Raw genomic sequence first — 12589 nt, 5'->3', positions numbered from 1 at the left:
ATCATTGTTTCTGCCTTTTTAAGGGAGAATAACAAGATGCAGCTCTTTAGCCACACGTTGTCTGGTTTGGAGAGCCATTGCAGGAGTGATTGTGTGTAATATGGGCAGCAGCATGTCTAATCAAAATGGTTGAGCTAATCCCTGCCTAGGGCAATCCTCAGGTTGATCTGGCCAGTGGTGGATCCCACCTCTGGGAGGAGAGCAGTGACTGATCCATTTAGCACCTATGCTGGAAAGTTACTTTGATCCAGCAGGAGTGATCTGTTGTCAGCATTTGATCTAATCACTGATTGGATCCATTCTGTGGATAACATAGTAGTGATTCATTTACTACTTAGGCTAATTGGAACTAATTGATGTGATCAGTAGTTGATCCCCCCACGGCAGGATCCAAACCAACATTTTTTTTCAATCAATAGCTGATCCAATGTAATTAAAGTCAACCTTTGATCCAGTCATTGGCTGATGCAAAAGGAATCCCCTGAAAGTGAGGCCAGGACCTTATTTAAATGAGTAAGCAGCAGTTTATTTGAACAATGAAAGTGAGATTATGAAACTGCACATGATATATTATCTAACAGCACGTAGTCATCATCGCTCTTACGTCAGCCAGGAATGAATCATGTTTGTAGTTTTTCTGAAATATCACGAAATGTGAATTTTAATAGAGGTCACAAGCAGATTCAGTTTGTAAAACTCTTTAGCAACTGTTCCAAGGCGCATCTGGAATTGCTTTATTGACAGGGCCTTCTCAAGGCCAAGGTCACCGTGCCATCTTTGCTGATTGCCCTCCCCTTGTCTTACCAAACTCTCTTCTGAATCCCCTGTCAGCATAGCTTTGTGTGTGGTTTAGCAGGCACTGTTGTCCGTGTGAATGTTTATTAAGCAATTTGATTGGCTTGCATGGCCTCCTATTGTTTTTTTTTTTTTTTTTTTTTGTAGCCAGAAAATAACTTTATTTGATCCAGGTCAGAACTTCTGGAACTGCTTCTTGGTGCCAGCGGCCTTGGTGACCTTGAGCACATTGAAACGCACGGTCTTGCTCAGGGGCCTGCACTCTCCCACAGTAACAATGTCGCCGATCTGTACATCCCTGAAACAGGGGGACAGGTGCACGGACATGTTCTTGTGGCGTTTCTCAAAGCGATTGTACTTTCGGATGTAATGAAGATAGTCCCGGCGGATGACAATGGTCCTCTGCATCTTCATCTTGGTCACGACACCGGACAGGATCCGACCTCGGATGGAGACGTTGCCAGTGAACGGGCATTTCTTGTCAATGTAGGTGCCCTCGATGGCCTCCTTGGGCGTCTTGAAGCCTAGACCGATGTTCTTGTAGTACCGAGGGAGTTTTTCCTTGCCGGTTTCTCCAAGCAGAACACGCTTCTTGTTTTGGAAGATCGTGGGCTGCTTTTGGTACGCACGTTCGGTCTGAATGTCCGCCATCTTCCCGGCAGCCTGAGGAAAAGAGACCTCCTATTGTTTGTATGCTCACAAAGATGTCAAGTTCTACACTGGGAAGGAAAGGGAGGCTAGAGTCTGCGTTGACGTCCCATGCGAATTTTCTTTTCTGTTCTATCAGTTTTTCCCCCAATACGGAGTATGTATCTCTGGAAAAGTCTCAAATCACCATCACTTCGTTCTAGCCCTGACAAGTTTGGACAAGCTAGGGGACCCAATCGTATTCCAACTGGAATACTTTGTATTTTATTGTTGTGGAAATCTTAGGACTTGGGTTCAGGAGATCTGAATTCAAGAACTTTCAATACAAGTTAGCTGTATTCACTTGGGATACTGCCTTAAGCAATAAAAATCAGTTTTTGCACCTTTAATTTGGACATAAAATACATGTAGTACAAGATCATTTGGGAAATAAAATAGAATTAAATAAGAGGTAGTAAAAGAAACAACCTGATAAATGACATTTAAAGGATTTATACTAATCTCCTTGATTTTTATATATAAATTGTATATTGTATTATATATTCTCTGTGTGTGTGTGTCTGTGTATTTGATTTGCATGCAGGTTTCAGGGAGGGAGGTGTGCACACTTATGCAAGGTTACAGAGATCAAAATAGGCATACTCTATCACTCTCCAGCAATTCTCTTGAGGCAGGGTTTCTCTAGCTTGGCCTCCAGTGTTCTCTATGAGACTGGAAGCCAACAAGCCCAGAGATTCTGCAGTCTCCCCTAACCGCAGAGCTGCCGTATAGGTGGGCACTGTCACCACCAGACTTGGTAAGTGGTGCAGGGATCTGAACTCCAGCCCTCATGCTTGGGTGCTGGTGCTCTTAACTATTGAGCTCCCTCCCTCTCCAGTCCCAGACACTGATGTTTCCTGGATAAGAATGGCATTTACTGAAGGTATTAAGCTGTGTAAAACTGTATTTGGTATTAATAAAAGAGGCAGAAAAGGCAGAAGCAAAATTTCATCATGCCTAGAAAACAGAGTTTAATTCAAATGAACTGGGGATCATTTGACTGAGAATGATTTTCAAATTTTCAGAAGGAAAAACAAAAGAAAAAAAAAAGTGCCAAAGCTTCATGCTGCCACATAAAGTCAAGCTCATTACACAGACAGTGTTTATCAATTCATGTCCTGCACTCATGCGAATACCATCATAATAAAAGTCTATCCCATAATGCTATTTTAACACAAAGTGTACTGTGTGCTATATACATTAAATTGTCAAATTGACAATTAAGAATTAGGATTTTTGTTTAAAGGAGGTTTGTTCTACTTGTTGGGTTAGTACTTCTGTAATGTTAAAAAACCTTCTAGTGTGCGTGAAGATGTCATGAAGTTTGCAAAGGGAACCAGAGCTGTAATTGGCAAATCGGGGCTGGTGCTCTCTTGGTGCCACTACGCTGAAAGGATTGCATGATGGGTGAGTAGATATAAGGCATTGGGATTTTTTTTTAAGCTATGCTTTAACTTTCATCTAGATTCCAAGATGACCCTGGTACTCCTCAGACCTGAAGAGTCTGGCAGAAGAAATTTGATCACGCTAAGAGAGCACAGACCGCAACTCTGCTACTCTTACCCAAATTTCAGATAAATGGGAATATACCATGGTCACAGATTTTCATTATTATTCCTTGGAAAGTAAGACTCCTGTCTTCAGTAGTTTGATAGTTTGCCTGTGATCAGGAAGCAGTCCCCATCCACGTGAGCTCAGGCATTTATAATGCCACCTCTGTCCACCACCTCTTAACAGATTTTGAACAAATGTATTTTTATATGATTTTATAGTAAGTATTGAATGAAATATTTTTATTTTTTTTTTTATTTTCGAGACAAGGTTTCTCTGTAGTTTTTGGTGCCTGTCCTGGAACTAGCCCTTGCAGACCAGGCTGGCCTCGAACTCGCAGAGATCTGCCTGCCTCTGCCTCCCCAGTGCTGGGATTAAAGGCGTGCGCCACCACCGCCCGGCTGAATGAAATATTTTTAAAAATATTCTAAACAAAAGCTAATAGAAGTGGATCATGAAATATATTGTTAAATGAATGCAGGTGTGTACATTATTGTTTAAGATTTCTTGTCCAAGAAAATTCATTGACATTACATCGTATCTCATGTGTTGTTCTTGCCTTTGGATCCTTAGTGACAAACACACCCTTCAGTACTTGGTTGATTCTCACTACTGATTTGGAAAAATTATTTAAGCTGACGTTATGGGAGTAGTTTCATTTGTTTCAGTTAAGTCATTACAGCAATAGCTATTAAATGCTTACAGTGTGCAGGTAAACGTAGAATATTGTCTATTCTGAGTACACTCTAGCACCCCAGTGTATTGTTTTGCTTCTTAAGACATATTTATATAATATTACTTTCTGTGAACATTTGAAGAAAAGGAAATTTACAGAAAAAAAAAGGAAGGAATGAAAATCATAATTTGATGCAAGCCATTTTTCTTTCCTTACCTCTGTGGGTCTTTTTCCAGTCTCTTGGCATATACATTCAGTGTACACCTCATACTTCATGCATTACTGAGTCCTAATTAGGAATTTTTCTTCTAATTATGATAACGTGAAATTATAGGAAAATCAGTCTAGGTGGCAAAGGGGAAACCATGCAGTCTGCATACTGAGCATTTTCATGGGCACCAACCCCAAACCAGAACCACTGATGCAGAAACTCTTAGAGAGCTTTGCTCCTAAGCCTTGATTAGCATGTACAGCAATACTTGATAACTATTTGCATAAACCTAGCAACACTATGCCACTGGTCTTAGGTTCAATTAGTAAAACTCATAGAACTCATTAGGCTCCAAAGGAAATTTTTCCTGTTTTCTTAGAATAGACAAATAGCATGCCAGGATGGCAGTCTTTGTTTCTCTTTAAAGTGTGTGAGCACTGTGTGTGTGTGTGTGTGTGTGTGTGTGTGTGTGTGTACACGTGTGCATACATGCTGTATGCACATATGGACGTGTGCATATAGAAGCCAGAAATTGCAGTTGAGTGTCTTCCTCAGTTGCTTCTCCACCTTATTTATTTCACAGGGTTTCTCACTGGCACTGGGGCTCACTACTCAGCTAGACTGGATAAGAAGCCCCAGAGCTCCTCCTGTTCCCCACCTTCCTAGCACTGGGATAGCAGACACCACTGTCCAGCATGGTGCCTCTTCTGTGGGTACTGGGGATCCAAACTGGAGTCCTCATGCTTATACGTCTATGAATTACACTATATGAATACATAGCTTCTCTGGCTATGCAAGGAAGGGGACATTCCATTTCCTGAGTCCAGTCTCAGAAGGTCAAAACAGAAACTTATGTGTTTATTATCCTGGCCCCAAAAGTCCCAGTGCACATAATTCAGGCACCCATATTTTGGTGTTACTTTGGTTTTTGAGATGGGCCCTTGCTATAAGCCTAGGCTGGCCTTGAACTTGTGATCCCGTCTCAACCATTCCTGTGCTGCGATTATAACCATGTACTACTACAACAACATTTGGTTTTATTTTTATTTTTAGACCATGTTTGCTAATTAGTATCCTACTTTTATCAGCTATCAGGCAAAACAGCTAGAAAGTTCAGCCACAGTAACTTCTCATAGATAAAGACAAAAGATTCTATTAATCACATGTGGAGATGCTCCTGCACTAAAATTATGAGCCTCAGATTACTCAACTCCATAGGTTCTAAGCTTTTGAAACAAGATTTAAATGTAGATAGAAGTTTCTTTCCTGTTCAGTCCCACAGCCATTCAATCCCAAAGAAACATGCTGAAGCTTTTATTAATTCTATACTGTTTGACCTAATTATATACTGTTAGATCAGGCTTATTATTAAGTAGCTCTTACAACTTAAACTAACCCATAATTCTTGTCTATGTTTAGCCACATGGCTTGGTACCTTTTATCTGTGAGGCATTCTCATCTTGCTTCCTCTGTGTCTGGCTGGTGACTGTGTCTCTGCCTTTCCTTTTCCCAGAATACTCTTAGTCTGGTTGTCCCACCTATACCTCCTGCCTCGCTACTGGCCAATCAGTGTTTTATTAAACCAATACAAGTGACAAATCTTTACATTGTATGAAAGCATTATCCCACAGCCTTTTTAAACATTACAGAAGAAGACAGGAGAAAATGAAGGAGGAAGGGAGGGGCTAATATTGTTCAATAAAACATCTTTGGGGAGGTGCTTTGGCAATTTCCAACAAAGGATTACAGGCAAGTTGTGGTTTACTTGAAGAAGGTGTTAAAATTGAGTGTGAAGGTATATGTATATTTGTGGTTTCACATTCAGGAGACTGAGGCAAAAAGATTATGAGCTCAAATCTAGCTTAAGTTACATTATGAGTTCTGGGTCTTCCCCCGGGCTACAGAATGAAACTGTTTCAAAAGACAAAAACAAAACAAAAGGGGAAGGGACAAAAAGGAGAGAAAGTATGGGGAGAAGCAAGTTTTCCTTTCTGTTTTCTTGGGTTGGAGACAATGTTTATTTCTGTAACATGGACAAATAGCCAGGGGATAAAACTCAGCATTCTCTTAGACCGTCCAAGGGAAAATTGTCCCCTCCAGATCTATGTTAGTAAACTTTTAAAAGAAACCACTTGATACTTAACTCACAGAGAACAGACCCAAAATGAATCAGCAGGAATGAGTAATTTCTAACTGTTCATAGTCAGAAGGTAAGGTACCTGAAACAATTTCTCAGTCCTCTGTGTATGTTAGAAAATGACAGGAAGTTGTTTCTAACCCTCCGGTTACATAGAATAAAAAGCTGGTAGATTGGTGTGTAAGAACGCCAGTCTGGTAAGGGCTTTGGAGAGCTTGGAGAACAGGGCTTTAGACTCCTCTTAGCCTCAGAGGGGAGGGAACAGCATCAAGGAGTCAATGGGAGGTGTAGGCAAACATGAGCCATTTCATAGAAACCAACCTAGGTACCACACGGAAAACTAATCGTTTAAAGCCAAGGAGGGAACCAAAACCAAAACAGGTGCAGACCTGGAATATTAAACAGAGAGCCAAGCCAAGGGCCTGCTCACCCGTCCTGATTAATACACTAGTGTAATGATTGCAGGGGTCAGTAGGGAGCAAAGGTAGATAAGGAAGAGGCCAGCTGTCTGTCTCCGTGTCAGCACTGCATGCCCACACCCATGTGTGCCTGTGTGGGGGTTTGTTATATTTTATCATTCCATGAAACATGTTTCAGGGGAAGAAAAACAGAAACGCAGCAAAAAAAAAATCGGCTTTCTAATGAACAAAATAATTTTATTCTTTAGATGTGGGTTAAGTTTTTATGTTCTTTTGGTTAACAAAGAGAAATGAATTGCTTTTGTAAGCTATGGTGGATAGAGGGAGGAAAGGGAAATGCCATAAATCTAGGCCTATGATGTAAGATAATGTGGTAGTCAAAAAATAATGCAGTCAAATATTTTTATCATCTGTGTTACAAAGCATCGGCTGCAGTCGATCATGGGCAAACATGAGATAAAATCTCGGTCTCCATTCAGAATCTGAGGAATGTTGTCCCAGAGGTCAGGGTTGGTTGGGTCCTGAAAAGCCATAGTAACACACTCAGGACACTCTGGGCTACTCTTTGCCCTTTTATGTTTCATACCCTCCATTCACCATCTGCCAAGATAATCATTCCTGTTTGTAAAGTAAGAGAAATCCTGTCTGCTTTGCCTGCTTTGTGAGTTTAATGTGGCATTCAGAATGAGTACAATATAACTCTAGTGTTATCACATATGACAAGAAAAGTCAAGACCACCACTTTTGAACTGTTTGTTGGAGAACATATCCCTGTATCTTACTGTCTCATCCCCAGCTAAGAAAGCTTTTCTGAAATACACACATTATTTTCTCTAGATTTATACAGAACAAATATCCTCAAGAAAGAATAGTCATGCCAGATGTAAAACGGGAAGAGCATCTGGTGGCGACTGACAGAATTCTTGGATAGCTGGAGATACACATGACAGGAGAGGAAAGAAGGCAGGAGTCACTTAGTCACGTGCCTTTGCTTACTTCCTACACATGTAACTCTCCTCCGTGGGATGGGATGGCAGGTGTCAAGGAAAAGCTCCACATACATCCTGATCTATGGCTCATTGCTGAGCTTGCTCACATCTGTACATCTGTGAAAGCTTGAGCAAGTTAGGATCCTAACCTGAGTAACTCCCATGGAGGGAATGAAACTCACTCAGCAGTGTGCTGAATGGGCAGGGCATGAGGGGAGGTAGGGGTGACTGCTGCTAATCACGTCTTGCACAGCACAGCCTTGTACACCCGCGTCACCTTGTGTGTGTGTGTGTGTGTGTGTGTGTGTGTGTGTGTGTGTGTGTATGTCACAATATATAGACATTAATTAGTAGATGTTCTCATGTGGAATTCCAACCTTTCAGTAAAACAACCCAGTAGAAATGTCTTTGAGCCCTTTGAATCTTTGTAAAAAAAAAAAATGAATCTAGTAGATGATAAAACTTAGTAAGCAAGAAAAGTAGACCAAAGATTAATATGGCTTTTATGTCAAAACTGTTTTGAGTTTAATCTCTTTATTGAGGGAAAATTATATAGCAAGAGGTTTCATACTTCCCAGGACCCTGAAAATATCCCAGATGAATGATGCATTGAGAAACACCTTTAAAGTGTTAGTGTGGCCATGTTCAATGGATGTGTTAGTGTCCGTTTCTTTTAAGTCAGTGATCTACAGATCCATTGTAAAGTGTGTGACTGGGTTCGTTTTCAGAAGCTTCACAGGCAGGATTATAATAGGGGCTGATTTCTAAGGAGTTCTCACTGCATGGCCTTGGAGGAAAGTTCTGCTCGAGGTGTCCTCTATGCTACAGTGTAATGCTGAGTGTATTCTCTAGACTAAAGTTTCTTTTGCTCTACTAAAAGCACTCTGACATGCATATTCTGATCTTTGAACCAAACTACGTCTGACGAGCAGACTTGTGTTTCTGGCTTCAGCGTTTAACTGACATGGCATTATCCATGCTGCCCGCCCAGTTCTTTTCTGAGACTTGCTCACACACTTGAACCGCAAACCAGGCATGATGATCATTATTTCCCTGTGATTTATTGTAAGTTCATGTCACAATACTGAGTCTAAGGTGTAAAAGTAAACCGGTCACTGGCATTTTGTCGGGTTGCAGTCATCGTCATCCGAAGCTCGTAGGATCTTCAAATGTAGTTTACTGGGGATTTGCACTGTCAGGGACATTATGCTGTGGTATATTATCTAACTTGTGTTTTCAACATGAGCAAGCAGGAGAAAGGGCATTCGCCTCTGATAATTTTACCATTTCATAAAAATGGTTTATATTTTACTATGAAGAACAATAAAAAGAAGTTTTTGCAAGGAACTTTTTATTCTTAAGAAATATCAATCGAGAGCATGTGCTGTGCATTAAAGATATGTGTGATTGGTGCTGACCTCTGGGGCATTTGAGGAATGCAGAACCAAGCTAATTATTCCATTCTAAATGTTGCGAGGAAGCAGGCGTTCAATATTCTGTCTCCTAGTACAGTGTCTCCACAATTCCCAGGGAAGTACTAAAGAACCTTTTGTGGGTGACAAAGCTAGTGGACACCATGAGAATACCATTACATAAGACTGACGAGGCACATGGTTGTCTCGGTTGAGCAAGCAGCTCTAGCCCATATGGGAGACATATTTCCGAAGCCCCAGAGAGGGCAGACAAAGACGGGACATAGTTTAATGGGGCAAGAACAAGAACTCTTGTGTACAATGGAACCTAGAAGCACTGTCTTCATCACCTTACAGGGAAAAGCACTATAAACCATGAACCAGTTGGTTTGTTGGACTTTCTCAACTAGGTAGCAGGTAGCACAAGAAAATAAATATATGTTATATATTTATCATTATTATTTAATATTTTATTATTTTATATTATGGTATATAATCTAGCTTTTAAGAATTCCAAGTACTAACAGTGCTTAGAATCAGACCTGTAATTCATACTGCTTGGGTTGGCTCACCACCAAATAGCTGTAGAAACAAATTTAAATTTTCTTTGAAGGAATGAGCTTTTCCCCGTGAGCCTCAGAGAATACACAAAGATAAAGTATGAACAATGTGGCTTCCATCCGACTTCATTCACATCTGGAAAATGACACCTGAAAAATCACTTAACAACAGGCATGATCATTTAGTTGGACTTCTGTATTTTGCAATTCTTGTATTTAATTTATATGTGTAAAGAAAGGGATATCAAAAGGTGTTACAAAAAGGAGATTATCAGAATCATCTACACATATTATATTTTAAAGAACAAAATGAACTTTAAAAAGTAAAGCAGAAATTGAAGTGAATCCATGTTGAATGGATCAAATAACAGATGTGTCATGGCTGAAGATAGGATAGGAGGAATAGAAAACTGACAGAGATATACAAGATGCAATATATAAAGAGAGAACTGTGAGGTCTCAGAGGTTAGCCACTAAAATTGTGTGTGTGTGTGTGTGTGTGTGTGTGTGTGTGTGTGTGTGTGTGTGTTGATAATTCATTGACCCTAAAAGGGAAAAGTGGGGAAGATGATGAGAAGACAGCTTTTAGAGATAATAGCAAGCAACTCTGCAGAATTAGATATTGCCAGTGTAAGAATTACACAGAATATTTTCTAAGATATTTCTAAGAAAAATCGGCAAAGTGCCCAGAAAGATATTGTATAGACCTATAACTTCCTGCCTAACACAGTAGCCAGTGGAAGACAGTGGACTGACACCTCTGGGAAGTGGTGTTGGTCCAGAATTATTAGGTGGCTTAATTACTTTCCTTAACAAGTCATTTTTCCGTCCAATGAAAAACTCTGAGTAGGACATCAAAGATCCTAGAAGAGTCCAAACTACAAAGGGAGGTAGAGCGAAGAATGCACTTGTAACTTTAGACAAACACTGATCAGTTTAGAAACATCAATGTAGTTTCTAGGGCTTAAAACAAAATCCAAAGAGTGATGCTCATCATGAGTATCTCAGATATGGGCATGAGACGTGGGCAACCCAAGTGAGAGGCTCTAAAGTGTGTGTTGTTTGTTTAAAGAAGAAAATGGTATTAATGACTGTACATAATTTGTTTGGTTTCTATGACTGATTTCATAGGGTTGTCACGTGGTAAGAGAATGTTCTAACACAGTGAAAATAACAGCACCGACGTGAATGTGTCAATAAACAGTTACTCTAAATGGACTCTAGTGAAAGGTATCTTTGTTTTGTTTTACTTAAAACAGCGTCTCAAGTTTGCACTCTCACCAGCGATGAGTTGTCATTGTGTTTTTGATTTTAGCTTTTCTGACAGATGTAAGATGGAAGCTCAGAATTGTTTTGATTTACATTGCCATGATGACGCAGGATGTTGAACATTTCCTTAAGTGTTTCTCTGCCATTTGAGATTCTTCTGTTGAGAGTTCTCTGTTTAGACCTGTACACCATTTTAAATTGAATTATTTGGTATTTTGATATCTAGTTTCTTGAGTTCTTTTATATTTTAAAGATCAGTCCTCTGTCAGATGTAGGTTTAGGGAAGATCTTTTCCCAATCTGTAGGCTGCCGTTTTGTCTTATTGACTGTGTCCTTTTTCTTACAGAAGCTTTTCAGTTTCATTTATTAATTCATTTATTAATAGGTTCCATTTATTAATTGTCAATCTTAGTGTCTGTGCTACTGGTGTTATATTAAGGAAGTTGTCTCCTGTGTCACTGGGTTCATGGCTATTTCCTACTTTCTCGTCTATCAGGTTCAGTGTAACTGGGTTTATGCTGAGGTTTTTGATCCACTCAAATTTGAGTTTTGTGTAGGGTGATAGATATGAATCTGTTTGCATTCTTCTGCATGTCACCATCCAGTTATGCCAGCATCATTTGTTGAAGATGCTTTCTCTTCTCCATTGTGTAGTTTTGACTTCTTTGTCAAAAATCAGGAGTTCATAGGTGTGTGGATTGGAAATCAATATCAAAGTTTCTCAGAAAATTGGGAATCAGTATATCTCAAGACCCAGTGATACCACCCAGGCCTATACCCAAAGGATGTTCCATTATACCACAAGGACACTTGATCAACTGTGTTCACTGTCATTGGACTTTCTTTGTAGGACTGCCAGCTCACAAATAATGAGTGGCAAGGAGCTTATGACTAATTGAGAAAGTTTGGCCTTTAGCTTAGGCTTGTTTCTAACTAGCTCTTATAACTTAATTAACACATATTTTTAATCTATATTCTACCATGTGGCTCTTTACTTTTCCTCAGTACAGCATGTTCAACTTGCTTCGAGTCTGCTGGCAAAAATTCCTGTGCCTAGATTCATCTCTTTCTCTTCCTGGAAATCCTGCCTATCCTATACTGGCTATTTGCTGACCATTCAGCTATTTATTAAACCAAACAGAAGGCGCCTTGGCAAAGACACATCTTCACAGTGTACAAAAAGATTATCCCTTAACAGTTCATAGCAGCTTCATTTGTAGTAGCCAGAACCTGGAAGCAACCTAGATGCCTCTTAAGCAAAGAATGGATAAAGAAAATGTGGTACATTTATACAATGGAGTATTACTTAGCTGCTTAAAAACAATGACATCAGTAAATGTGAAGTCAAATGGATGGAACTAAAAAAAAAATCATTCTGAGTGAGGTGACCCAGACCCAGAAAGACAAGCATGGTATGTCCTCACTCATAAGTGGATATTAGCTGTAAAGTAAAGGATACCCACAGAGGCTAGATAACAAGGAGGGCCCAAGGGGGGACTTATGGATTTTCCCTGGGAAGGGGAAATAGAGAAAGATTTCCTGGTTTGTCTGTGGATGGGTGAGCATGAGAACTTGAGGGAACAGGTTGGGGGATGGGTGGAGGGGGAGAGTTCTGAGAGAGACTACTGGAAAGAAGGGTTTATGGAGTCTAGTAGAAGCCTGATCCAAGGGAAGCTTCCACTAGTCTATACGAATGGACCCAGCTAAGATTCCTGGCAGCAATGGATACATAAGCTGAACTACCCATCCCTATGGTAAGATTGGTGACTACCCCAGTGGTTGTAGGGGAGCCTACTGATAGATGTAGATTTAGTAACCCAAGATGAAATATTGGGTCAAGCTCAAGGAGTTTTGCTGAGGAGAGGAAGGAGGGATTGTAGGAG

The 12589-nt window shown here is 40.2% G+C and overlaps 2 protein-coding genes across 3 annotated transcripts in view; one reads left to right on the top strand and one right to left on the bottom strand.

Annotated features, from left to right (window-relative positions):
• Positions 1-12589, top strand: part of Pcsk5 (proprotein convertase subtilisin/kexin type 5) — a 421783-nt gene that overhangs the window by 157713 nt on the left and 251481 nt on the right. The gene's annotated exons all lie outside the window — the stretch shown is intronic.
• On the bottom strand, positions 915-1469 carry LOC142850297 (small ribosomal subunit protein uS17). Its single transcript, XM_075973654.1, has one exon. The coding sequence runs from the start codon at positions 1444-1446 to the stop codon at positions 970-972; it is 477 nt and encodes a 158-aa protein (XP_075829769.1). The 5' UTR covers positions 1447-1469; the 3' UTR covers positions 915-969.

This window comes from Microtus pennsylvanicus, chromosome 5 (genome assembly GCF_037038515.1).
Source record: "Microtus pennsylvanicus isolate mMicPen1 chromosome 5, mMicPen1.hap1, whole genome shotgun sequence".
In the NCBI taxonomy this organism is placed as follows: domain Eukaryota; kingdom Metazoa; phylum Chordata; class Mammalia; order Rodentia; family Cricetidae; genus Microtus; species Microtus pennsylvanicus.
This window is presented reverse-complemented; position numbering and strand designations above follow the sequence as displayed.

Coding starts and splice junctions, on each gene's coding strand:
- LOC142850297 (XM_075973654.1), bottom strand. CDS start 1,446: ATGGCGGACATTCAGACCGAACGTGCGTACCAAAAGCAGCCCACGATC.